Genomic DNA, 27,606 nt, shown 5'->3' on the forward strand with positions numbered 1-27,606 from the left:
AACCTATTGCACAAAACCTGCATATTCAGTCAAATGGCTGCCTAGAATTGCACTGGCTGTAGCCTGCAAAGTTAAGAATAGGCTTTTCAATAGTGCTTAGTAATGATCTACTATTCTCACTGCAGCCTCTAAAAAATCTTCCATGAATTCTAATGGTGCAATTAGTCCAAGGAAGAGCACTGTGAAGGTCATACAATTGATATAAAAAGAAACCTGAAAACTTACCTGGATGAAATAATAGAGGGATTTTCCATATTTCCTCTTGAATTCACTCTTAATTTTCAGCATGTCAACCTCACAGCGGGAGACCATAATCCTGATCAGAACCTTGTCTCGGGTTCCCTTGCCCTACAAGCAGATTCACACATAGAACTGTAACAGCTGAAATGCATAAAAAGGCCACTGTATCTGATGGAAAGACAGCAAACTACAGGCAATTCAGCTGCAGCAATAAAGGGTACGATGAACTAAACCCCCTAAGGCCACTGTTGAGATATAGGAGTTTGAGCACAAACATCTCTCTAATCATCAGAATTTGATCAACTTCTGGTCACAAATCTAGCTGCCTATACTGTAAAAGCAGCAGTCCTGATTCATAAGGTCTTCTTGGCATTACCTAATGCCAGTCCCCAGGTGTTTCTCTTTCAGCCCCTTCCTCAAGAAGGTATTTTGTGGCTAATGTAGTGTATTATTTTGGCTCTTCAACAAACAGATTTCCTCCTATCAGCTCTTGCTTACCTGCAAAAAGATGTCTGACTTTGCTAATTATAATCAACTGATCATTATGGTAAGCCCTTTCCCTATAAACCTGGACTAACTATACCTTTACACAATCAGGGCTAAACATTATTACTATTTTAAAAGGGAACATTTAAAACTATCCCTGAATAAATACAAAACCCGAACTATTAACAGGGAGACAATCTAACACCTCTAGTTCTGAAAGTCCTACGTTAACACTAGCTTAAAATGGCCTATCATAAACTATGTTGGTGTACTTGGAAAATTTCATGCATCCTTTCTCAGATAACATAATTTTTATAGCTTTCTTGTAAAATAATAATCATGCACTTCTTTTAATCATTCTTGTTTCATCCTCATCTTACTTCTTATCCACATGGGTTTTTTTGGCAGCACCACAAAATCAGAATCTAAAGGTGTGCTATAGTAGGACAACAGTACATCAAGAATGTTTTTTGTCTGTGCTTTCATACTCCTTCAGGCTGCAGGTTTGAGGGTTTGAGTTTTTCCTGCTATTTAGCCCACATTCTTCTGCAACCTTTCATTTTTCTGTTAAGTATTTCATTTTAAATCTATACTATGTATCTTGTCTTCTGACAACTTTCAACCTTCAGGTCAAACATCCTTCACTTAAATATGAACTACACTGACTATAAATTTATATGTAAAACCTAAGCTTGACATTCAGGAACTATCCACCCATTCATAATCCCAGACTATACAACAATGATAGTATTAACCTCTTTCTCGCTAATATTAATTATAATTTAACCCAGAACCCCCCAAATAAGTTTCCTCTGAATGAAGCAAACACTAATGATTCGGAAGGGGTATGATCCAAAAGGGAACCTGAGAGGAAGGTGTGGACAAACTGACTGATGAACATTACTGCTCTAACTTTGAATATAAAAGTAGATTTGAAATAAAATCTGCAGAGAAATTTTGCTGTTACAATTCTGCTTTACCTCTGTACACACCCCAACTACTCTAGTAGCAGTCAACTACTTTGCTATGTCTGTATTTTGACCTTATCAGACAATATCAGATGTACTAGAATAGATTGTTTATAACTAATTGTTTGAACAATATGCAGCCATTGTTAATTTCTTCCCATGTCAATTAAACATTTGATGAATAAAAGTGTCTAAGGAATAAAAATTTGATGAAAACATGGAGAGAGAGGGAGAGAGGGAAAAAATCAATAGAAGAATGAACAGTCTTCCTTACCTTCATAGAATCATACAGCCTGTCTGCAAAATACAGCTGCTTGTTCTGAATACACTGGACTGAAAAGACACAGATATACGAACAGTTAAACATCCTGCCCACACCTGGATTAACAGAACACAGAATCCTGGAGTCTTTTTAAAGACATGATAAGTAGTCAGAATAAAAGTTTGCAGCAAAAGTTTCTCCAAAAGGAAACACAGAAATGATTTTTATCTGATGCATTTGTTACTTACAAATTGTTTTGGAAAGCTTGTGAACAACTGGTTTTTCCCTCATAGCTAGTATCTTTTCAAAATGCTAGCCCTCCTCCTCCACACACACTAAAATTCATTCCTATGTCCATCTATCACATATAAACAACCTTTTTTTCTGAAAATATTCATTGTATGCTGATCCCTGAGAAATCCTCCTTCAAGGCTGAGCTTTTTGTTCTCCACTTGCCTGAAACACCTTTAAATTCTCCCTTAGTCTGAAATGGATTTTCCTCTTACAGAATTTCCTCTGAAACCTGGGACATCCTAATCATCTCATGCCACAGTAGCAGCCTCATATATAACTATATCAGATAATTCGGTGCCAAATTATTTTCAATGCTATTTTTATTAGCCTCCAGCATCCTCCACAGCCTGTTTTCTCCTCTCACACATACATTTCTCTCTCCGGTCTACATCCATATTTAATACTTAATGTGCCTAGTTAGAGGTCCAACCTGGTTTTGTTTGTATGTTTTTAATCAAAGCAAACAGGAATCAAAGATTAAACCTCTGTAACAGACAAAAGTGGAACTAACAACAGATAACAAACCATGTGTACTTCTCCTTTGGGAAGTCAGCAATGAAGAAGAAGCTGCATTCTCATTGCAGTACACGGCCAGAGCACTGAAAAGATTCTATCTAAAGATACTCTTTACTTCAGAGTAACTCACCAAGATTAAGGAAGGCATTCTCCAGGTCTCCCTTAACCTCCTTCTTGATGCTCTCCAACATATCATATGGGCTGTAGCTCTTGTACCTCTCAAACACTGTAAGAAAGAAAAGAAGTGAAAACAAAACCAAAGCAAGAACCACTAAAACTAACCACCTAAGCCAAAAATGCAGAGTACAATGCAGATGCATACGATCACAAAGTATCTGTCTAAGTCCTTCTGAGAACTTTTATCTTCAGTATAGCCTAAGCTTGTCAGCTGATGGTAAAGTTCTGATGCTATGGCCTTTTTCTTAAATACCTCAAACATCCAGTAAAATACCACCCTGCCAATAACATTTTTTGAAACAACTGGGCTGTTCAAAGCTAAACAAATTTAGCTCCTGAAAAGAAATTTCTCCAAAGTGGCTTTCCCATGTGCTTCTTACAGCAATACCAGAGCAGCTCTTGAGCGGCTTCAACATCCAATTTAAACACATGACATAGCTGACCTACTCTAGCACAGAGGGAAAAGCTAAAGGAACTCTCAAGGTCTCCTGCAGCCCAGTTTTCTAGATTTGTAACATTTTCATTCTCAGTGTAGGTGAAATACCATTGAGTGATTGTTGCACCTGTGTGGAAAAGAGCTATATGCACATTCAAGTTGTGAGATTAACACATCCACAGAAATAAGTGCATTAAGAAAAAAACAGCTTGGTTATGAATTAAGATTTCCATGTTTTATAGCTTTTCACGCTCACTTTAATCACATCTGAGATGAAATAATTGCCACTTGGGTCTATTTTCTTTCTCTAAGGAGGGGGGAAAAAAAAAAGACTGGCTCTTGAATAGTACCTTTTTGGAGGTGGGGAACACTTCTTTCAGTCATAATGTTGATCCACTTTGGCACATCAGTTCCCTTTCTCTTCACACCGGCATCATAGAGTTCCTGGGGTTGAATGACAAGCAAAATCATGGGTTATACGAGAAGCCATCTTAAACATACAGTTCCTTTACTGGAAACCAAGCACTACTGTAACTGTCTCAATGGCAGAAACACAAAAGGACACATTGTTGGCCAGATCACCAAGGATAAGATCTATGGATCTAATCTGAAACTCAGCCAGGTTTTACCCTGTATTTACTTCTATTTACAGGTTTTACTCTGTATTTAGCTGCATTTACTTCAGCAGAGTTACTCTTGACAAGTACAGAGTGCTTCCTTTTGTTAAAGCATCTCTTTTTCAATATGCCTAAGGAAAATACTAGAGAGGTACTCTGTAAAGTGCTAGTGGGTAAGGAGCCCATGAAAACAGATAATTGAAGATGTCAAGATTGCAAGTGGTAGATACCTCAACAGCATGCAAACATTGCTGTGCAGAACAATTTGAAATACACATACCTACTTCTACAAATGCTTTTCATATGCACAACAACTGAATATCCCCCAAAATTCAGTCAATTTAAGAACATTTAATGGTCATTATTACCACTTACCCTAGCATCTTGGTCAATCAGCTCATAATCAATCACAGAAGTATCTTCACATCTTTTTCCCTTCAAACAAGGATAGCAGTATTTAGAAGAGATTTAATAGATTGCAAGCAGTTTGCTATACACATATTTTTTCTCTTTGGTTTGTTAATCAATATTTGTTATATGAATAATCATTACAGTATGTCTCATCCCCATTATTAAGCGGCTGCTATGAATGCTGTGTCCCTGTCAAGATACTTTGCCCTTCAACATTTGAATTATTTTTTTTTCAGAAGACAGCAGAAGGACAAGAAAATTCAAAGTTGAATCAGAAATCCAATTGTTTTATTAAAAGGTATCAGCCAACTACCAAAAGGCAGGCACATTAGGAAAAGTAAAAAAATATGGACAGACATACCTTGGCCAAGGCAACCATTAGCTTGCGAAAGTCACCAGATGTGTCTGATATAATGTCCTTTTCCAGTTCTGTCTTGTACACTAGAAAACAGAAAATTCTGTTCTATTTAATGATGTTCTACAAATTCTCATTTACAAGGACAACAGCTAATCACTGTTTTATGTACAAAAGCAACCAGCTACCATCTAAGTCATCTATGGAAGACAATTAAAAACACACTTGCATACAACAACAAAAACATTGCTGCCACCTAGTCACGATAATGCTAGTGCGAATTCCTATGCAGTCAAAGCCTGTCTGCCAAATACGGAAAGATAGTAAGAAAGCCTAAGAACATGAAAAGGAAGAGAACATTGTTTTAAGCTGAATATTCCACCAGTTCATTCTTCCCTACCAATAACTGTTTGCTTGTTTCCCAGACATAAAATTTAGGCCTTCACCACTCATGGATTTATGACTGGACAACTGCAATTACAAGTTGAATGCAGAAGATAATAGCTGTTTAGATTAAACATAAGAATGCTGTGTGCAATCCTGGTGTGGCATCTCAGCATTTTCATTGTTTTCTAAGCAGCCATACTCTACATTGCTACAAAATTGCATGCTCCCTTAAGTTCAACAGCAACCTAGCCTATAGCAGCAGCATTTTACCATTCTTTTTATTGACACATCATTTTGTTCAACACATGCTACTAAGAGTACATTGGTTTTGCTTGTCCTTTATGATTCAGGCAGTACACTAAAAGAACTGCTTGACAGCTATTAAACATTAATGCACAGCAATTTTCTCCATTTAAGTCTGTTTCTGGTGAAGCTGAAAGTTCAGGGAAACAGGCACTGGACAGTTGCACTACTGATTGCGATGAACCAAACCAGAAAGCCCAATACAAAAATAGCAGGAATATTAAAGGAAAAGGAATATTTCCAAGGGTGAATCTTAGACCTCTTTTATGTCTAGTTACAATCAACTAAGAATGATAGCTTAAATCAGGTAACGTGCTTCAGAAAAGTTGAAAAAGAGAATACATACTTTTATGGGGTTTTGTTTTCTGTCTTTTCTGGCAGGTCTATCAACTAAGCTCATAAGAATGCTTCATTAGATTTCAGATTCAACTGCTTATTACATAATTGATCCTTGAATCGCTAAATCTAGTATCGTTAATTCTGTCACTATGCACAGAATGCATGTAACATAGAAAAATACCTGCTTAGACACAACTTAGATGACTAGCAAATGCTCTTCAATTTGTTTATTATCAAGCGACAGATGAAACTCTATAGATAAACGCTAATATCCAGTATACCAATACAAAGTAATTTCTTCTGCCTGACTACCAGAAAATCAAAGCAGATGTGGGGCAAATGACTCTACCAATCAAACTGACACAGGGGGGAACTTATCCAGGTAAGGCTGGGGACAAGCATAGTACATGGCAACTTTCAATGCAAACTTACTTTCCCTGTAGACTCTGTTAATTTCATAAAGCTCCTGATTTGTCCGTGAGCAGATGACTTCAATAAGTGTGTCTTCATCAGTTCCCAGGCCCTGCAACACATATACAGTACAATTAAGTGTTAGAAATGAACAGACATGCTTGAAGGGTTTCAAAATATTTTACTGACATTTCATTACCCTTCTTCCTTTCTCCCACTCTAACAGTTTCACAACCATTCAGGGATATTTTTGCCAACTGTATACATGTTTCTAATGTGCCTGAGAAATCCCAGATGGAACATTTTTAGTTGCCAAATATTATTCTATTAGCTTTAAGATACAGTAGATAGTATCTGTGGGAAATATTTGTTTGCCATAAGTGTTTCTAACACTTACCTGACCTTCCCGCCGGCGTAACTGGATGAGGTAAACATATTACTGTCAACGTGTGATTCTTTTTATCTTTCCTTTGACAGCACAGGACAAAAATCTCACTTTCAGCATGCAGATGTGCAGAGACCAACATGTTCCCAGCTTTTCCTCCTCACCTCCCTCCGTGCACCTCCCCACTATAAATGGGAGGCTGAAGATGACACAGCCATTAGCAATGGCCTTGTCTCCAGTCCAGGAAAGATTCAACCATATTCTGAGTTTCTAGCTCATAAATAGCCCCCCTTGAACTATGCTTATTTTCCATGTACTTCACAATACACAAACACAGATTAAACCATATTGTTATTAACTATATTGATATTAAGGAATAAAAATATCTTCAGTATGATAGATTAAATATTCAGATTTAAAATGTACATTTTGATCAAGCTAGATGAATTGAGAAGACTTGTACATATTTCAAAACAGGTTTTGTGATCAAGGTCAAAATGTAATAATCAGATTTCTGCTTAACCTCCTGTAGAGCTAAAATAAACTTAATGAAGAATCAGTAGTAATGCAGCTAGTTCAAAGTACTATTTAAAGAATAATGTAGGTATTAGCAATATAACAAAATTACAAATCACAAGAAAATGTATCAGTTATCAATTAAACCTCATAGGAACTCAGCTGTTCCAAAATAATGTGGCTTGATCAATGTGTTTGAAACCTTGTTCGATTATTTTATATAGAAAAACAGCCATAATAATTTTTAAATATTTGCTGACAATACTGCAATATTCTTGTTACATCTTAGGTGTGGGCAAACCACAAGGACTTGCACTAAATTCTTGACTGGGTCAGAAAAAGTATTGCATTACAAGACAACAGTTATGCAGATTATTTGTCTTATACATGAAAGAAACCAAAGTGGATTTTGCATTATCATTAAATTAAAAGAAATAAAATGCCTCAATATTATCTATTAAAATGTATTAATTATATATGACAATATGATCCTCCAGCTTGATCTAATTGACATAAATCTGTAAAACGCAAAATTAGGCTAGGCCTCACAGAAGCCTGCAACTAGGACAGAATTTTTCTCACATACCATGTGCAGAGCATTAATAGAATGTTTCTTGCCATATATGATTCATATATGATATATGCCTTATTCAGTGTTAAAACTTCCAGCATAAAGATTTGAGTGGTACTGTACTTTCCATTGCTATCATACGAAATGAACATTTCCAGATAATCAAATTGGTTAAGCGATTGTAAACAATACGTGTAACTAGACAAGGGACTAGTAAGGTGACATTAAAATGAGACACCTAATTAGGTTAAGGGAATACCTCCCCCAAGGCAACTAGCCTCTACAGGCTTCATCTGTAGTTCCTGGAGAGAGACAGGAGCCTCTAAAGCACAGTTTGAGAATAGGAGACTAACTTAGGTGACCTAAAGATGCTGAGCTCTCTAGTGACCACAGATGATATCTGGGTGAGATGTGGTAAAGCCAGCTGGCAGTTAGATGCCTCAGGGGGGACGGGACAGGACACATTTTTCTTTAAATAGATTCCACTGAGAGGTTTAGTTTTTTTGTTTCATTTTGTGGGGTTTTTTTGTTTTGTTTTTGCTTTTTACCTACCAGCCAATAAATGATATCCATGCTAATCCCATAACTCTCATTTGCCAGAATCACCAGCAAACAGAAAGAACATTATCAGGATTACTGTTGGGAGGCTGTTTGTTAAGACCCTTGGGATGAATTTTGTATGGCATCTGGCAAAAATGGGCATGGTTTGCACAGGACTCCAAGAGGAGTCTGCAGGCTAACTCAGGAAAACGTCTCATGCTGTATTCTTTTACATGTGGAAAATGTACGTAATTATGTGAAAAACTACTGTCTTGGAAGAAGTGACTTTAGTGATGGAAAAAATGAGAGGACTAAAACCAAACAATTTCATAAAATGTCTCACAGCTAAGAGGATTATGAAAGCTCTCCACAGAATGGTTCTAATGGATATCAGGGAAAGAAATGAAGGCTAACAAAATTTAATAATCTCTGAATATTTTTCAAGTGTTTTGTAAGAACATATACCAGAAAAAATAACAAATAAAACTTGAGCTCAAGCAAGAATAGCAATATTTTGTAAGCAAACTCAGAACATTAGAGTGAATGCTTGGGAGATGGAAATATCTGACCTGTGAAGAGATTATAATACTCTACATCTGTGGCTATCATACTCTAAGACAATGACTTGATCTGGCTGTAAATACAGCACAAGTGCTAGACAAGTATATGGTCATTCTAACATAACACACCATGCACAGAAAACTTCCAGATTTTAAAATTATCTGATTCAAAGCAAATTGTGGATAGCCCCTACTTAAACCAGAAGAGGGCAGCATCCGATTGCTCGAAGAATGGATTTGGCCCACAATTAAAAGAGCAATTCTCTCTCCTTATTTGTTATTGGTGCAGTGGTATTATTTTTGTACATCTGTTTCATAGTCTGGAGAGAGTAATTAATCAGCTCTTTGTCTTGTTCTGAGTTTTAGTGCACATATTTTAATACTTTTTTTAATCATAAAAGAAATAAAATAAAATAACCTGATCAAGAACACTAGGAGTTTAAGAGATGCTTATAAACACAAACTCCCAAACCTTAGTTTGCTTAGAAAGGTAAAAACACTGACATAAGCACCTCTCAAAGGCTTGCTTCAGTGGCCAATGGGGCAGATTTTTTTCCTAACTAGTGATCTATTCCACGCTTGCCTGTGATTGCAGAGGACTGAACTCTGTGACCCACTGCTGCGCTGTTCCTCCAAGACTCCTCTGAACACATGCCCCGTCCTCCTCCTCCTCGTGTTCTACAGAGAGGAAGGCCTGGGTACAGGATGTTCTTTCAACATCAATGATATGACCCAGTAATGGGAAACTATTTTTTAAGCAGCCTATAAATTCTAGCAAAGGATTTTATGGCTCCAGATGCTTTCTTATGCTTTTTTAATACTATGAACCTGCTCATTGTTTTTAAAAGCAGTCAGAAGAGCAGCTACCAGCCAGAACAGCCTATCAGTCATTCCTGACCTGCCTCACATTACTTTTTCCTGAAGAGAGGATTTAGTTAACACTTTAAAAAAAAAAAAGTCCCAGAATTTCTTTAATTTCAGACTCAAATTTTGGATGCCTTGAAGTTGGATACTTAAACCATAGTACTAAAAAGTCACTGGTCGTATTTCAAAACTGGATTTGAATATCAAGTCCATACTTATTCTTGAGGTAGTGTCATCAGACTTTGACATATTTAAATTTCAAAGCTCATTTACCTTCATGGCAGCTTTCAATTCAGAGGCATCATACTGTGCTGGTGTCTTCAGCAAGCCCAAGATCACCGCCTCCAAATGACCTGACAGAGCAGACTTGAGTGCTGCTGAAAGTTCCTGTAAAAAAGAAGGGAGGACGGAAGAAATAATTAAAGCTCACTTCTGATCTCTAGAGAATTTAGCTTGTAGCGCTTTAAATCTCCAAGCCTGCAACAGTCTTTTTTGCACAACGGACACAGAAACAGAACATCAAGAGCTTTTCTTTTGTGAAAGTCTAAGAAAGAAATTAGGGCAAAGGAAATTTTTCTCATCCTTTGAAAATAAGAAAAATCCACTGGTGGTTGCCAAAGTGCTGGGAAGCATGGTGCAAAGACATCCAAATGACTGTACAACTCAGCTCTGGTCTTGAAGCACTGACACTGTGTTGGAGCTAATAAGCACTGACAGATCCGAGCATGACTCCCTGTGGTCGGCACCTCTCTATCACGCTTCAGTGTTCCCAGTAGCACTATATTATTTGGGTTTTTCCTATTTATCTCAGCCCTAAATTAGCTTAGGCACTGGAAAATTGACTGCACAGTTATTCCACTGTACTGGCCCAGTTCCCAAACAGCTGGCTGAGGGGAAAAAATGGCCCCCGAGTGCAGGAAAATCAGCCCTATCTTAAGGAAATCATCAGAACTCTGTAGCCAAAACCTCTATTGTTAATTGTCAGTCAATGCTAGAGGAAAAAACAGGGTCAGATATTTTCACTTCACAGGATGCATGCAGATCTGTAGCAAATGAAGTCTGGCATTTCCTCTTTTATGGGTTTCAGATATAATTTGAATAATGCTACTATCAGCTGCATTGTAGTGTAGTTACAAATTTCAAATCCCTGGAATCAAGTCTGGGACCTAAACAGATCAATATATTTCCTAAAGCTGAAGTTAAATCTGTAGTATTCAGAAGACAGTTGCTGCATTTCAGTTGCTGGTTTCCAGGCAAATGAATTTGGGGTGGGGGGTGTGAACAAAAAGAGATGGTAAAGAAAGTGATCTCAGCAAAATTGAAAAGTTTGTATCAGAAAGATAAAGAGCCAAGGCACCAGAGTAACCAATTAATCCAGAGCACTACTATATGCTAATACCATATACACTTATTCCATATATTGAAAGCAAGAGAGTGAACAGAGGTTTTGGAAGTCTAACTGCTTTAGTCTAAGAAATATTTTAGTATGCTAACCCAATTTCAGATGCAACATTCCATCATTTATTTGCGTGAAGACAGGCTCTTTAGACAATAGCCGAAATAGTGAAGATACTGCACACCTCCATAATGAATTTTAGGACAATGCTATCAATTCCAATTAGCTGAGTGAAGTCTTTGTGATCTTTGTATTTTGGCATAAAGGTTGAAGGAAATACAAATCAATACAATAAGATTTACCAAAGTAACTGCAGCAAAACACCCCAAACCAAACCAAGCACCTGCCCTCATATGAGCAGGCTTCTGGAGAAAGGAGCTCTTCCCCCCTCACACAGGAAAGCAGGGCCTAGCCTTGCCAGCCTCTGCCGTGGCTGGAGTGCACTGAAAGGGAAGCAGGAAGCAGATAACTGACAGATGCCTTTTCTCTTTGCTATTTATAAATTAATGATTTTATGAAGTGTTCCGAATGTACATCTGTGTATTAGCATTTCATTTCAAAGTAACTACTAGTGCTGGACAGTAGTAGTTAGAATCAACCAGATAGCTACAGAGTTTTGGACAGACAAATCCCCAGTAATCACCAATAGCTCCATTAATGCTGGTGAAGGGGAAATATTTCATAGACTTTTTGGTAGAAATACTGCTCCTCAGAATTAGCATTGGTTCCTATTAGAGCTCAACTCACAGGAACAAAAATGGAGGTAGATCTGAAACCTTTTTTCTGTATAATGATCTGTTGAGAAATCCTACAACAAGGCACAACATGAGCAATAAATCACAGCCACCTCAGTACGGTCTGTAACCGCACAGCATATTGCCAAAGAAATCCATGAGATATTTTCCCTAGAAGATAGATCTATATCACTGGACAAGATATGTCTTTTCATATTCCATTTCTTCCTCTCCTGTCATTTACTTGTTTCTTTCCCCGAGTGGTTTCTACTACAAATTTCCATTGTTTCTATAGGTCATTTTACCCTTTGGCACTTGTCATACTTGATAAATTCAGTTGGCTCCTGGGTTGCAGCAAGGAAAGAAGGTAAATGAAGAGATAAACATTTAAAAGAAAGAAGCTGCGGATTTTCTTGACTGTGCATTTTTGTGCTCATGCAAAATATTTAACAGAGCTTCAAGTGACACATTTTATTATTAGTGTCCAGGTTATATTCACAGTTCTCATGGTGCCCACAGAGTGACTGCTGGGATGCAGGCCTGTGTGCACACACACATGCATCCAGCTTGCACATGTTTCTGCGTGTGCGTATATTAGCCATGCATAAAAGTCGGTGAATTTCCAAAATTTAACTCTAGTTTTACATTTGGTTGCGGATGAGCATTCTGGGCTGCTATTGGAGGATTATCATTTGAGGTCTGGCAAACCTGAAAGAGAGACATTTGTCATAATCTTAAACTGGACTCTATGTAAGCTTCTCTTCTGTGTGGGCATAAAAATTCAATTACTGTAAGAGTCTCAAAAGCTCAAAAGACAAGAAAACATCTCTTGACTTCCAGTTAGCAAGACTCATTATACAGACTGCTGTATCTGTTTTACAGATTTGTTTTCCTCAATAGATCAGTACATTGGATATTTCTGTCAGGAAAATATCTAGTGATAGTTCAGTTGATTATTTCACTTTGTTCCACACATGCAGCATTCGTACCACGACCGACTGCAGTCTTTTCTTATTGAAGCTAGCACTGTGCACAGAAATGGAATACTTTCTTTAGTTTAAGTTATCTTAAAAATAAATACATAGATAAATAAATAAACAAACACCACCCAAAGCTTCTCCCTTTTACCTTTTCCTTCAAATTGAGGCATTTCCTGCCAAAGGTTTGCCACAGGTTTAAGTAGCAATTTTGCCACACTTCAGAAAACACACACTTGATACTGTTTAGCACATTCCAGCATGTAACCCTGTGGCTGGTTGATGATCTGCTACCCATCTTGATTTCTAGAGGTACTAGGAAACCTCTGTCTCCAACAGATTTCAGTTCCAGATGTGCTTACTGAACACATTTGGAAATCCCACTAGTCCTAAACTGTGCCAGCAGAGACAGAGTAAATGTATCTTTACTGCCAGTGAAAAGGTAAAGTAAGTAATATTTATCTCCAGTTTACGCCTCATTACCTGTGAAATATGTGAGCCCAGAAACCCTAACTACGCACAAGAAAAATATTCAGTATTTCATGTTCCTTCATATTTTGGTACCTTTTTGGTTCTTCTCTGGTAGGCAAAAGCGATATCCTGCCTCTGTTCATTGCTGCGGTTTGTCAGGATGTTGATGATGGTGACCTCATCCACACCTACAATGACAAAAGACAGAGTCAAAGAAGCTTTCTTGTTTGTATCAGTATGTTCCTCTACACTGAAAACAGCGTATCTGCTATCTGGAGCAGGGCTCAACAGCTCTCTCTAGTGCAGAATCTGTTAAGTCCTGGCCTTGCAGAAATTGCAGCCCATTACAACCCAAATTTCTGACGTGATGCACATCTTGCTGTGTACGCTCATGTGTCCACCTCAGCTAAGGCCAGGTATGACCAGCTGTGCTGCTTCTGTGCTCCATTTCACAGGTGTGTCTCTATGCACGTGTGTTGGTCACGCAGGATTCTGCAAAGCAAGCTGTTCAACTTTAAAACTGACCAACTTGAGCTTATTACAGCCTGCCCTGTAATTTCAGTAGAGTGATTTAAATTAAGGCTTCTTAATAAAGCAGTTATATTTTCTAATTCGCCTCTAGGCACTTAACTAACACTCCAAACAAAGATGGATTACTTTCTCTCAGCAGCTCAGAGGCTCAGAAGATGGGTTTTCTTCATACTGAGAGGAACTCTGTATGTGCTCCCTTTTTTTGAAATTGCCATTAGAAGATCCATGCTGAATTTTAACTAAGCTGCCTAGACAATCTGAATGCTCAAACTCCCTTTTTTCAGTAGTTGAATCAGTAAAGGCTTAGGTTTAAATGGTTTTTTTGAATCTGTTCACTTAAATGCAATTGCTGACTGAATGCAAGGAGATCATTTTGTTTTACTACAAGTTGGAAGCCAAGGCACGCATCCAGGGTCAGACTCTCTGGCTGTCCATAGCACCTAATGCATTGCCCAGCCTTAGACCCTGCAGGGTGGATATTCATGCTTCCATCAATGCTGGTTCCATCAATGCTGGTTGATACATATAGAGGAAAAGCTTTCACGTTATACAGGATATTTCTTAGGTATCAGCTACTTGCTACTCAAGGTTCTTTCGGAAGCATCTTGTGGCTCTGCCACTGCTCCTGCCTGTTACTGCCAATCTGCACTTTGGATTCACTCTTTTTTTCCCCTGCTTGCTGCTTTCAACCAGATTCTCACAAACTTGCATTCTTTGGCCTAGCACAGTTCTTCCTCTGATCACTGTTCTCATTTGCTGCTTGGTCTTGGGAACTCAAAATATAGCCCAGAGCCTAGCTCTGTTTCCTGGTCTGACTGAAGGCTTTTGAGCATCTCGATACGAAGCCAGACCATCTGACCTGCCTCTGTACCCCTGTGGTACTCTGTGGTAGGGCTCTAACCCATTGGACACTCATTTATCATGTCCTGCAGATATCCAGATCTCTCTAAGCATACTCTGCAAAGAGAGCGGCTCGCCAAAGACATCCACATCCTCCTGTCTCCAGATCAACACCTTGCAGCACTGCTGGACTTCAGTGCTGAACTTCATTGCTTACATTCTCCTGCTTACACCACGCACGAGGCAGACCTACTGGTCTGATCCTATAAACACCCGAGGGAAACGAGTGCCACATCTCCACACTTATCAAATACTTTCATGCTATTAGCTAATACCACTGATTAGTCAAGTATGCAAATAAAATGCTTAGTTACCCTTTGATTATTCAACATCAACAGAAGAAAAAAAAGGATTTATATTCCCTTAACTTACAGAATTATCTCAACTATCCTCTTACTATGAGAGCTTACAAAACCTGCCCTTGCAATAAGCCAGTCTCTATTAGTCAAAGGAAAATGTTTAGAAATATAAGTCCCTGCCAAATCAAAGGAATTTGTAGCAACCAGGATACAGAGCAGCCAGGTAACAAAGACTTAGAGTGACAAATAAAAAACCCAGTGTGATCACTTTTTGATATTGCGTATCCTGAGCAGAACCAAAGAGGTCTGCCCAGGTGTTCTTAGGCAGTATGGTAACTGCTTGAAATTTCACAAGACCTGGTTGAGGACTCACTGCTTGCTCAAGTAAAATCTTATTTTGAATTTATAATTTTACACCTCCAATTTAATTCTTTTACTTCATCTAATATAGCAGACAGAAATGCACTGTAAAACAACACAACTGAAAGTATTTCTAGCCCCTTCCCCAATTCTCCAGTGCTGACTTAAGCTATACCACTGAATTCAGCCTCTAGGTAAAGTGTTCCTCTGCATCTCACACACTTTATTGGTTAACCAGAACCGTCTGGACCTGCCATTCAAACAGAGATGGAGAATAACACTGCAGCGGGGGGGTAACGCCCAGATAATAAATTCTTCCAGACCAAAGAATCAGCAGTGTGTAAACAAACAGACAGAGGAGACAGGCTGAAGAGCTCTCAAACCATTACGCTCCAATACCAAGCTAACCTATAGCTATGCTGTGTAATTGCTTGTTTTGAACTATTTGTTGACTGAGTCGCTGAAGCTTAGAAAAGGCAAAACTATTTCTAAATATTGCATGTCTAACATAGGGCATATTCTTCTGCACTAGGAAGATGATGTATAACTAGTCTTTTTTTATGGCAAGTTGCATGCCGTGTTTTGAACCCAAATTGGTGGCTCTAACCTAGAAGTCAGTTCAAGCCCGGAATTTCTACTTAACTTTCTCCATTTACTACAGCAAACATTATAAATAGCTTCTTTCACATTTGCGCACTAGTATAAATGTGAAATGTGACTAATGTAATCAGTGTGTTAGTGATGATTTTGCAATAGAAAACAAAGTAAGGAATGGCTCAGCTGCTACTAGAAGGTCTCAGATCTCCGATAGAATCATTTGCCATTTGTTTTGCCTTATTACCCAAAAGCGACCTCACAGCAGCTCAGCACAAAGGAATTTAATTAGATATTATAATACAAATCACACTAGTGTGAATGTTGCAAAAGACCTTGTAGCCCTTAGCTACAGATTCCAAAACAACAAGTCAAATCCAAAATATTCAGATTCCTTTCTCCCTCTTGACTACATTTTTCGTAAGGGGCAAGAACAAAAATCCAATTCTGATTTGAAGAGATAAAACACTGGACCTGAGAGTCTCATGTTCTAAGCTCGTGCTCTTATTCACACAGGCTCGGCCTGCAAAAGTCTAGAGGCCCTAGAAAGCATCCTGTGTCTTAGTTACAAAGCTTGGTTTGAAAACATGCTGACTGCAGATTTCAGCCATAATCTACTCATAGCATGTTCTAAAATGTTCTCAAAGAAAGCAAAATTCCCCAGTCCAGAAACAGCTGCACACAGACACACACACACACATTGGGCCTTTCATCCTTTGCAGGTCCACAGTATAAACCAATCTTTAAAATTTTTTAGTAAATTCTAAATTTAAAGCATTCTTGGCATTCAAAACTAGCAAGTGACATTTTCGAGTTTTAAAACAATTGTGATAGATTAGACGCCCACAAATGACTGCATCCAATTTTCTCATTCATATGGTTTGTGGATGGAAATATGAGTTAACTCATTGCTCTGGCATTTTGTGGAAAATGAGTGCTTGTATTTCACACTTGGGAATCCTGCTGCCCTGAACAGGATGCTGACTCACATCTGCTGAGGTGGGGTGGAACAGGAGAGCTGCTCTCACATTTTTCTTTGCTGTTCACTAAAAAGCTTGAAAATTTCAAGGTAATGAAATAAAAGTTTATTTCTCAATTTATTCTGGCTGGGCAGATTATTGTAGTGTGCTTTTATCAATAGGTTAACAAAAACTGACATTGTTACTCATGGCATTATGCTGTTTTCAAGCAAGAAAATTCCTTGAAGACAGGGGTGTATTTGGGAAGGGAAAGGGGGAGAAAGCATGTCTTCAAAAAGAACCCCATTGGAATAATACTGAATAATGATTTTTTTTTTTTTTAAAGAGGCCATTTGTCAGGCTGCTAAGTTCACAGTGTTATGGTTCAATCAGCAAGAAAAGAAGAAATAAACATAATGTAAAAATGATCAGATACAGTTATATTTACTTTTTTGGTTTAAAAGGGACTGTACATGAACTTCCATGGGCCTAAGCAACAGCACTAACACTGTGCTGAAGAAGACAGATGATATGGACAACCTCTCCGCTTCCTACGAGAGGGCGAGAACAGAGCCTCCTCCCTTATTCTACAAGAAGTGGCATATCTCTGTTCAGCTTGTTTACTAGAAATCCGTTGTCTTCATTTTTATTTTCAAAGTCAGCATGGACAGAATATCAGGAGCTATCTCTGTCCTCACAGCGTCTAGATACCACAGAGATCATCACCCTACATTAACAAATGAGAAAATAGCAACTGGCCTCCAATTATCAGCGGGACACGAGAATGTAAGTGTAGGTGATTAGCGCTTGCGAGACCTTAGTACCTTTGTATGTCTGGTGCTAACACAGTCCTAGGACTATCTGACTGGGCTTGTGATCTGCAGTGTCTTATTATTCTTGGATAAAAACCCAATCCCACTGGAGTTAAAGGGAAAAAAGCTCAGATAAAATACAACTAAAAATTCAGCTCTGGAATTCTGCTTAGCAAGATTTTGGCAATTTGTGTTGCAATGAGATATTTCTTTACTGATAATATTCTGCCTATGCAAGCGATGCAGGGTGGTGGATTTCAGGCACGACCCCTTCCCCACAAACATGCTGGCTGATTTCCTCCAGTCTTTTACTTCCAAACATTAAAAACTTTATTGAAAGGTGTGGGCATGTTGAACATACCACATAAAAAAAGTCAGTTCAATCTTCTATAAGACCCGTGCTATGGATTAAACTTCATTGTTGGTTTACTGATTTCTGGATATAATGAATTCATCATAAAGGTATGTTGTAAGCACTTTTCTAAAAGAACCTGTATTTGAACTCTGCCAGTCATGGAATAGAAAAGTGTATCACAAGACCTCAATAAAAGGTTGCACAGTTTGCGCTGCAAGTATACGCTATTCACAAATTAGTTGAACAATAAAATTATTTAACAAACTATGAGATGCACATAAGAAAATCACAATGCTAGGGAGTAACTCTCAAACAGAAGGGAGGCACTTCAGCGGTCTTCTTTCCTATAAAGAAATAAAGGAAGCCTAGTGAATGCTGTACTAATACTTGATTTCTTGCATTTAGGCTCATATACTTGAGTTAACCTATATAACACAAAGCACAATGGAGCATTATACAAATATTAAACAGCCTCTTGTCCTAGAGAGCAGAAAGCCAAATTTACCAACACCATGCTAAGACATCACAAATAGATTCACAAAAGAAAACATAAACAGCACACCAGTAAATCTGGCTTAGCAATGGCATATTTATTACACAGGAACAAGCCGGAACTGTAACAATTTATTGGCATTACAAAAACTCTGGGTTGAACTATTGCTAACTGCAAACTGTTTTGCATAATTTAGAGCCATTCTTGCATGTCTCCCTTCCTAGGCTGTTGGATATGTATAAGCACTCTGCATTTAACTCAACCACAGTCAAAGCCCAGCAAAGCCTTACTTGTGCAGTATAGATTTTGCAAATTGCATTAAAGTCACATTAAATACATCACAGTATTTCTCACAGATCCCACACTGGATAAAGAGATGACTAAATATTGAGGAATTAATCTAAAAAGTATTTCTCACAGATCCCACATTGGATAAATAGATGACTAAATATTGAGGAATTAATCTAAAAAGCATCAATAGAGTTGGAGTATTTAGACATTATAAATAACAGAGCAGTCGGACATTTTACTGGCTAAGTAACAGATGCATTTGCTTTAGGGCAAAGATCCAGGGTAAAGTAAATTTTACCAATTCTGCACACAACCACTGAACTAGAGAGTTGTAACTCTCTGATTCAGGGACTTCGTACTGCTGGGAACAATGGATAATTACATGTTAACTCTTCAAAACTGGCCCACCCTGACTGCCAGTACTGTACCTGCACATTGCTTATATAAAAATTGAAGCAGCTATACCCAAACAGTTTTTCCCAGAGATAAGACTCTGTGGGATACAACTTCTACAGCATTGCTATAAGAGATCTAGTTTCAAAAAAGCATTCTGAGGATTGTAAAACACAGACCCATTACAGCACGTATAGACCTAGATTTTGGAAACGAAGAAGAGGCGTGGGTTTCAGGCGCCAGAATTCCTTATCCTGTACAGAGTCAAGCCCCCCAGAAACTTGGCTTCTCTCTTATGTCCCTGTTTGTTTGCAACTTAGCACCTCAACCACCGAATGAACTTGTGTTTGAATTTGTAAGCTATTGCATCTCTCTGATTGCCTTAAAATAAAATGAGCAAGTCACATTCTTCTTTACAATTCTATAACCACTTACATTGCACATTTCTGCTTTCAACATACAATGCAAACTAATTGTTAAAGAATCACTGATACTTCCTAGGAGGTAGTGCTTGTGAGTACGTACCGTTTGTTCATTATGAGTGTCTTATTTTTAATACAAAAAAATCTATGAAGCCCCTAACCAGAAATATTTTCAAATGTTTTCTTGAAGAAGAATTTCCTTGTATAGCTGTTTACATTAGTTTTCATAGCAACCAGTTCTTGTCTGCATGAGTCAGAATTTTCATTTTGGGGGGGGGGGGGGAAGGATATTTAAGCAAATTAACATTCTAGTACATTTTCCTCAAGTAGTTGATGAAAACATCCTGTAACCAAGCATTTGAAATACAAGGAAACAGTACCTGGAAGAAGGGTTCTAACACTTTTTTGCTTTATTTCCCCCAGGAATACTTTCTTAAGAGGTAGTCTTTATGGCATAAGAGTCAGTATTAAAAGCATAAAGAGATTCTCCACTTAAAAGTCACCTTTCAGAAAAAGCTCCTGGATAACGAGCCGATAAGCAGAGACAAGCTCAATCCTACAAACGTGCAACTTCATGAATAAGTTTTGGTATTATTTGTTTGAAGGATCAGGCACCATTTCTCTTTAAAAACGTTTCCATATATCTTAAAATCAAACTCAGCAAATTGCTCATCTTTGTTGGAAGAAAGTGAAATAACTACATTAGCCTGACTTTCCTGACAGGAAAAGCTTTTGTACTGCCTGGGATATTGCAATTTCCCTTTGCACTAATTAACAGCTTGAGTGTTAAAATGTGCAAATTTGTCCCCATCCTGAAAACCTGATGGTATATTTGACATGTTTAGATTTGCCCTATAATCAGTGCTGGAAAATGTAATGAAATCTGGACAAAACTCTACATATACACAAAGCACTTCCTGCCAAGCACAATGACATTTACTCCTCTCTTATAAAAAAAAAACAAAAACAAAAAAAAAACCAAAAAAAAAAAAGGTATTTTTAAAATAACACAAACCCTAAAATGATTCAAAATTTGAACTGAACCTACTATAGTGAGTAGGCAAGGGATTTCTCCAGTTAAATTAAGAAACCTTGTGAAAGTAAGCCTCACGTCTGTTAGGGAGGAGCAGTATTTTATAGTCAACATTTTACATGTTACATTTTCAAGTCAAACCTTTGCTTTGTTGGCACTGACAGAATGCACTGTCGGCATTTCTTTCAGATGAGAAATTCCTTGGCTTTTAGATTTCTCCCTCTCCTGACATGTAGGCAAAAGACTGGGCAGCTGCAGCTACGCCCAGCTGTTGCCTCTGGGGCCTGGAGGAAGAGTCAGTGCCGGGGGGGGGGGGGCACCCCGTCCTGGCTACGGAGCGGGGCGGGACGGGACGGGACGGGACGGGACGAGGAGCGCTGCCCTGGAAGCACAGCGGCCGCTTTCTGTAACCGCACGGTGATCGCCTGCTCTGAGCTGGTTCCACAAATGAAGCCAAGTGATGTTGATACGGTGCTTCCTTTTCCCCTTGAGATAACCAAGGTGTAAAATAGCATTTCTTAAGTGAAACGGAAGGCGGTTATCCCAACGCACCCTCACGGGACGTACAGGTGCGCTGAAGACCCGTGAAAAGGACAGCAATGGAGCGCAATGCTTGAGAGAGTTCATTCCTCACCCGTTCCTCAAAGGTGGATGTTATTAGTGGCAAAAAATCTTGGAAGAAGTACTTTGTATATATTTTCATACTGAAATACTGCCAAGGTATTACTCTGGCATTGTAGTTCGTGCACCCTGTACTCCTGCTTCTTTCCGTACACCGGGCTTTTCAAGGGGGCTGCATCTGCCCTGCTCTGTCATGGTCTCCAAGGGAAAGTGGTGCATCCTGGTTTTGATCAATACCTGGGAGCCTGGCCCGGAGAAACAGGGGACTCCCACATTGCCCTGCCCGTGAAATACTGCAATATCCTTTCAGAAACTAGACACTCTTGTTACCAGGATCTTCTCCGACATCAAAATAATCCAAGACACAGGAGCATTTAGTTCAAAACCCAGAAGACAATGTACAAGTTTTCCTCATGCCAGCATTCCAGCTTACAAGTAGAGTGCAAGCCACAGCCCGCGCTCCTCACCTTTGGTCTTGATGGCTGTTTCCAGGGCTGCAGCATCCCGGTCGGCATCAAAGTTTGAGTAGGCCTTAACTGTGGCATATGCACTTGGAGGGAGAGAATGCTAGAAGAAGAAAAGGGGGGGGGGGGGGGAAAGAAGGGCATAATTAAATCCTGTACCTCGCTGTACTTAATGCAACCTGTGCCTCCTTCAGGGACTGACATTTTGCCTTATTTTTCCCAAACTACCAGCAGGTGTTTGTGAAACTGGAATTCTGCTACGTGCTACCAAACTTTGTTCTCCAAATGTGTATTGCTCCAGATAGCCACTTGAAGCCATGTTTATTATGAGAAAGAATAGCTACAGATGGATATTATACATTATCGTGGCAAAAACTTAACACATTCCAAATTTACTCACTAAGCCTGAATTTGCTAACGTCTGGAATTGCCTGGCCAGATCTCAGGGAAATCGACTACAGAAAGCTAATTCAAAGAAGATATACGTATATACATATATATCTGTATCTATCTATCTGTTGCGAAAAGCCTAAAAATATTTTAGATTTGAAGCCAGTACTTCACTTTGGATTACAAGTAACAATTAAAAAAAGTAGAGGAACATGGAAGATTAACAATGAGTAAATTATAATGGAACAAGTTCCGTGTCCTCTCATGGACTTTAAAAATAACAATAAACGTATCTTTCTGAGCCTGTAGTTCTTGCAAGCAAGAGGAGTTATCTTCTCCTTTAGAAACTCTGTGCCTGCAGATACTTGGTTTAAGCAGCAGGAGACCAATAAAACTAAATGACATTTCAAATTACCTCCACTAAAGTTACAGAGGAGTTGGAGATGCAGTCACTTAGCAAATAGTTGCAATATTTTAACAGGTAACTGATCTTATTGGCCATTCATTATTGTCCCGTACCGAGGATTATCGCCTCAAACAGGAGGTCAACGCAGAGGTCAAGTTCTTCTCAGCTGCTTCACTGCACGCTAACAGTGTAGCTCGTATCACCTCCCACGGGCAGGTTAAACTAAGCCACAGATTTCCATAGAAACAGCCGAGAAATACTCTCATATTCCATTCTGCTGGGTCCAATCTAGAGATGTGAACCGCTGGCGGAGCGGGGCGGGGATCATCGTGTCACACTGCCGCGGCTGTTTGCTAAGCGGGCGCACGGCTACGCTTTTTTGGTGAGGATCCCCAGAGACTTTCAAGTCCCTAACTCCACCAGAAAGCCGGCTTCCTAAATAGGACTAAGTTATCTTAATACCTCTTGAGGGCCTTTTTACAGGCAAATGGTTTAAAGGAGGACAAATTTTAACTACAAATTCCACTTTTCTTGATGACATTTACACCTTCCTGCAGCGGTCACGCTGTCCTGAACAGATCCCTCTGCCAGCAGCCACTGTGCCACCTCGCCAAGCTCTGGGTTATGTGGCAGAGACGGGGAGTCAAAAAAAACACCGATAAACTCAACTATCCTTTTTTTTTGGCTCTTACCATCAGTTCAATCTAGCTAAGTGGCCGCAATTTGGCCCACAGCCACACCACAAGATGCAGCCTTTCATGTTAGCAAATTGAAGCGCTAAGAAAAACAGTAAATGGAGATGTCAATGCAGTTTCGGAGGAACCTGGAAGATTCCTAAAGCAAAGCCGGTGAGTACACGCTGTGGCGTGGCTGTCCTATTTAACCAGTGTTGCCGGATAATCTGACACAAGTCTGCTGGTGAGCTTAGTGGAGCCGGGGATCTCTGCTTCCACCCTGCCCTAAGTATTTCATGAGTCATTTGGACAGAATATTCTGCTGTAAGGCTGTATCGGATACAAAGAAAATAGGGAGCAGATTTGCAGTTTGGGAGTCAGCTTTTCCTCTGTCTTTCCACCTCATGCCTGTAACAACTTGGATTCAGATCCCCTGACCGTGGTCAAAAGACGCGGGCCATGCCCCCACGCGTGCGTACGCAGCAAAGGCTGAAGCCGCTCTGGCGCTCAACGGAGCGTTTCCAGGTTCAGCCTCCGCACAGATGATGTTCAGCGCTCTCAGATGATGTTCACTGGCTCTCTTAAGCACTCTGGAGGAGTGGGCACAGGTTTTATCAGGCTGATTATTTTGCCTATGAAAAACTGCCATTTAAATTCCAGGCAATAGGGATCTGTCCCAAATTACTGTGGTACGCTAAGGAGTACTGTACATTTGCAGACAAGAAAGTTTTTCCAACCAACTTTCCATTTGGTTCTGTACAAAATTTTCCAGGATGTGGCTGTAAAAGTTCAGCCTAACGTGTAAACGCACAACTAGTTTGGGCAAGACTAAAGCAGAGAAAGATCTTTTTCTCCCCACGTATTTAGGATGTTTCACATACCCTCCAACTGCTTTACTTCCTCGGAGCTTGAGGAAGTGAATCCTGTTTGGAAGAATCCAACAGCACAGAGGGGCAGGCTTCACTAACAGGAAAGCTAACAAGGCTTAACTTCTCCTAAAAACGGGACCCTTTCAAGATATCGACGTTTGGGTATTCCTCGCCCGGACAAAAATCACCACTCATCTTGGAGAGCCAACTTCCCTGGCGCCATCCCGCGAGCAGCCTATGCAGCCTTGGCTACATTTTGCCTTTCCAGCTGCCCGCGCAAAGACCAGGTACACGATCAAGCACACCAGCAAGATCTTTGTCACAGTCTTTCCACTTTCTCTTGTGGAAAGCTGCAGAAACTGCAAGCAGGGAGTTAACTTCAGCTCAGCCCCTCCTCTCCTTAAAGGATGGAGGAGGCAGTCCCAGGCTGAAGCCAGCAGCTCAGTTTATAAAGGCAGTTTCTTGGTCTTGAAGGAAATTGCTCACTATGCTGCTGAAGCAGAATGCACAAATGCCTTATTGCACAGGACAGGATTTGGGTTCAGCTGTCACCATTCTATGCCCTCAACGTTAAAAACTGCTGAAAAAAAAAAAAACCGGAGTGCCTTAAACACTGTGCTTAACATTAGTTAACTTGCTGAATCACTGCTTAGGGGAACCGGGCAAATCATTTATGCGAACTATTTACTCAACGATTCTGTCTTCCAAATTAAAATCTGCAGAATATCAACATAAACATGTCTTCAGCTGCACTGAGGTTTGAAATGGTTTCACTTGCACTGTTGCTGACATGAACAGCAATAATCGCTGTTCATTTAAGATCCAAGCTTTGAAATTCTGATATCTATAGAACAAATAAGCTGCCTGTTATTTCTTACATTTTATGGAAGAATTTCTGATGAAAATGCTGCCATGCAACACTACTCAAATTTGACTTTTGCAACTACTCATATGTATCATGGAATAAATATTTATACCTGTGAGACTAAATTGCTCAAATGTTAGTCCAAAAGGAACTCTCCATCGAAATGAACATGGCCAAGAAATCTAGAGAGCTGACTGCTTTTGCAATACAAAATCAGCTTTGCTACTTACCTGCAGTACACTAACCAGCTCTTTGCAACAGCTCTCTCACAAAGATCAGTGTAATTTATTTCATAATAAGTAACAAAAATAAGCAAAAAGTTTGCTTTTACTAAGCTCAGCTCCACAGTTCTCAATTATAAAATGTGAAAGTATAGTAAGCTTATTAGCAATAGGGTGAGATGACGCCGTAGATGGGATTCACTTCCTCTTCAGTGATAAATCACAGAGCCACAAATTCACGGCACAATATCCTGACACTATACTGGTAACCCTAGCAAGTAATGTTGCAACGTAAGAAATCAAGCAAAGAGAGTGTGGCTTTCCGGTATTTCAATAAAACAACCGGACGAGTGTAAATGTGGTGGAAAATACCCCAGCAAAAAGGAGACTCTTTTGGCTTTTCAAAATAGAAAATGAGAAAATAATTTTTCTAGAGCTAGTTTTTGTTGAAAGTGTTTGGCTTTTGGTGAAAAATATGATTCTCAGTATTATTATTATTCCCATTAACTATTGTTCTCCATGTTTCAACTGAAAAAAGTGGAACTCAGAAGGTGTCAGTAAAAGCGAACACGTTTCCATCTCCATCTCCTCTTACCATCCTTAACTCATTTGTGCCTTCGGAAGAAGCAGGGATCACAGGTCTGAACTACCGTTCAGTCTGCCCTCTGATTTGTTCCATACGGCCCAGCCCAGGAGTCCTGCCCGTGCTGCTGCCCAGTGAGGGGAAATTCCATTAAATCTAGACTTCTCATAACTCTCCCATGGTTCCCAGCTGCTTCATGGCTGAAGACTGACCACGGCAGACCAAGCTTTTAGTTAAGATCAGTTTAAGTAGAACGGATGTGTGGAAAGTTATAAACTCTACAGCTCAGTACAACTGCTAGTAAAGAGTCCAGTACAGGAAACAAGACATGGCATTTAAGAAAAACAAACAAACAACTATTCTGGTTTCAATAATAATACTTACATCTCCTTCAAGGCTGAGCTTGCTTAGAATTTCATGGACTGTAGACATCTTGAAAGAAAGCTGGAAGGGGGGGGGGGGAACAAGCAGACGTAAATAAATATATTTACAATTATAGCAGCATGTTAGCTAGTCCTGAATCCCTGTATTACAGAAGCTGGGACAACCCAATAAGACTGCTAATCCCAAGCAAGAAATTTGATGTAAGAGCATCCAAGTCACGGCACCACTGATAGTGCAACAGTCAGAGCTCTTCTTTCTATTGTACAATAAAAATTTATCTTCATTCCTTAAGAAACCATTTCTACTGCATTTTAAATATTTCAACTTAGAAACTAGAGAATCTCTGTCTTAGAGAGAATCAACTGAACCTGAAAGTCAGTACCAGAAAAATCGTGGAGGAGTGCTGTAGCCCGGTCCAGCTCTGAGCCAAAAAGGAACAACAACTAATAGCATTTAAATCGGAGGCTAAATTCCTCAAGTGCTCAAGAAATACATTGGAACTATTTATATTCATGCAGACATTTTATAAAATCATAACTGCTGTTCAATCTTTAATCCTGGACACAGGCCACAAATGCCTCCAATACCATATGGTGTTGTAGTGGCTCCCGAGTACCCAGCAACAAGAATCACAGGACACACTACAAATACCTGTTAGCAACGTGGTTGTCAGATGGTAGGTGACAAGGACTCTTTCAAAAATGACACTTCCAAAAGGAACAGCCAATGAGACAAGATAAGCAATAACATTGCTCCATTGTCACAAAGTCCATAATATCTTGCTTACATATAAAAAGAAAAACAGAAAAAATCCTGCTGGAGAAATCATAAACATTGCAAAAACGAACATCGATGTGATGTGCTTGTTACAACACCCTGCTTTTTTCCAGCCCTGGTTTCTGGTCAGGAAAGTTTGCCAGAGCTGTAATACTGTTTTACTGAAAGAGTCTCTTAACTAAGGAGGATTTTTTTTCCAAAGGTTATAAGCCAGAGGCAATGTTTAAGCCGCTTGACGCATTCCTAAAACTCAGCTCCCAAATTCCTCTGCTGAAGGGAGAAATATTGTCACTCGTATTACCTTCCAGTTATTCAGGTTGGCAACTGCAGCAAACATTGTTTTATCTGCTCAGACTAAAGCTCGCTTCTCAGGAACTGCAGAGATAGCCTTATCTAACAGGGAATAGGCTCAGCTTGCTGAGAGGTAGGAGAGGGAGCAGCAACACCTCAAGATCAGCGATACTCATTCAACCCCACGACGGGACCCGGCATCGAAATCCCAGGACGCGCCGGCTCCCGGGGCTCCGTCCCCCGCTGCCCGTCCGCCCCAGGCGCCCCGGCCCGGCGGCCACGCGGCCAGCCCTGCCTGCCTCCGGCCGGGGGCTCTCAAACTCCGCTTCATCCCCCGGCAGTTGCTCTTCTGATGATGCTGGGGCTTTCCCAGGCAAGCAGTAGCAGCTGCTCCGGCAAGCTT

The 27,606-nt window shown here is 39.6% G+C and overlaps 1 protein-coding gene across 1 annotated transcript in view; it reads right to left on the bottom strand.

Annotated features, from left to right (window-relative positions):
• ANXA2 (annexin A2) overlaps positions 1-27,606 on the bottom strand; it is a 33,315-nt gene that overhangs the window by 2,103 nt on the left and 3,606 nt on the right. Inside the window, exons 2-12 of the mRNA XM_064517495.1 lie at positions 26,136-26,195; positions 21,747-21,846; positions 13,310-13,404; positions 9,912-10,025; positions 6,224-6,314; positions 4,769-4,848; positions 4,372-4,431; positions 3,730-3,823; positions 2,897-2,992; positions 1,969-2,027; positions 226-348 (exon numbers count right to left, since the gene is read on the bottom strand). Of these exons, the coding sequence (XP_064373565.1) occupies positions 226-348; positions 1,969-2,027; positions 2,897-2,992; positions 3,730-3,823; positions 4,372-4,431; positions 4,769-4,848; positions 6,224-6,314; positions 9,912-10,025; positions 13,310-13,404; positions 21,747-21,846; positions 26,136-26,183 (960 nt within the window). The 5' untranslated portion in view covers positions 26,184-26,195. The remainder of the gene's footprint in view (positions 1-225; positions 349-1,968; positions 2,028-2,896; positions 2,993-3,729; positions 3,824-4,371; positions 4,432-4,768; positions 4,849-6,223; positions 6,315-9,911; positions 10,026-13,309; positions 13,405-21,746; positions 21,847-26,135; positions 26,196-27,606) is intronic.

Source organism: Dromaius novaehollandiae, chromosome 10, assembly GCF_036370855.1.
Source record: "Dromaius novaehollandiae isolate bDroNov1 chromosome 10, bDroNov1.hap1, whole genome shotgun sequence".
NCBI classification, from domain to species: Eukaryota; Metazoa; Chordata; class Aves; order Casuariiformes; family Dromaiidae; genus Dromaius; species Dromaius novaehollandiae.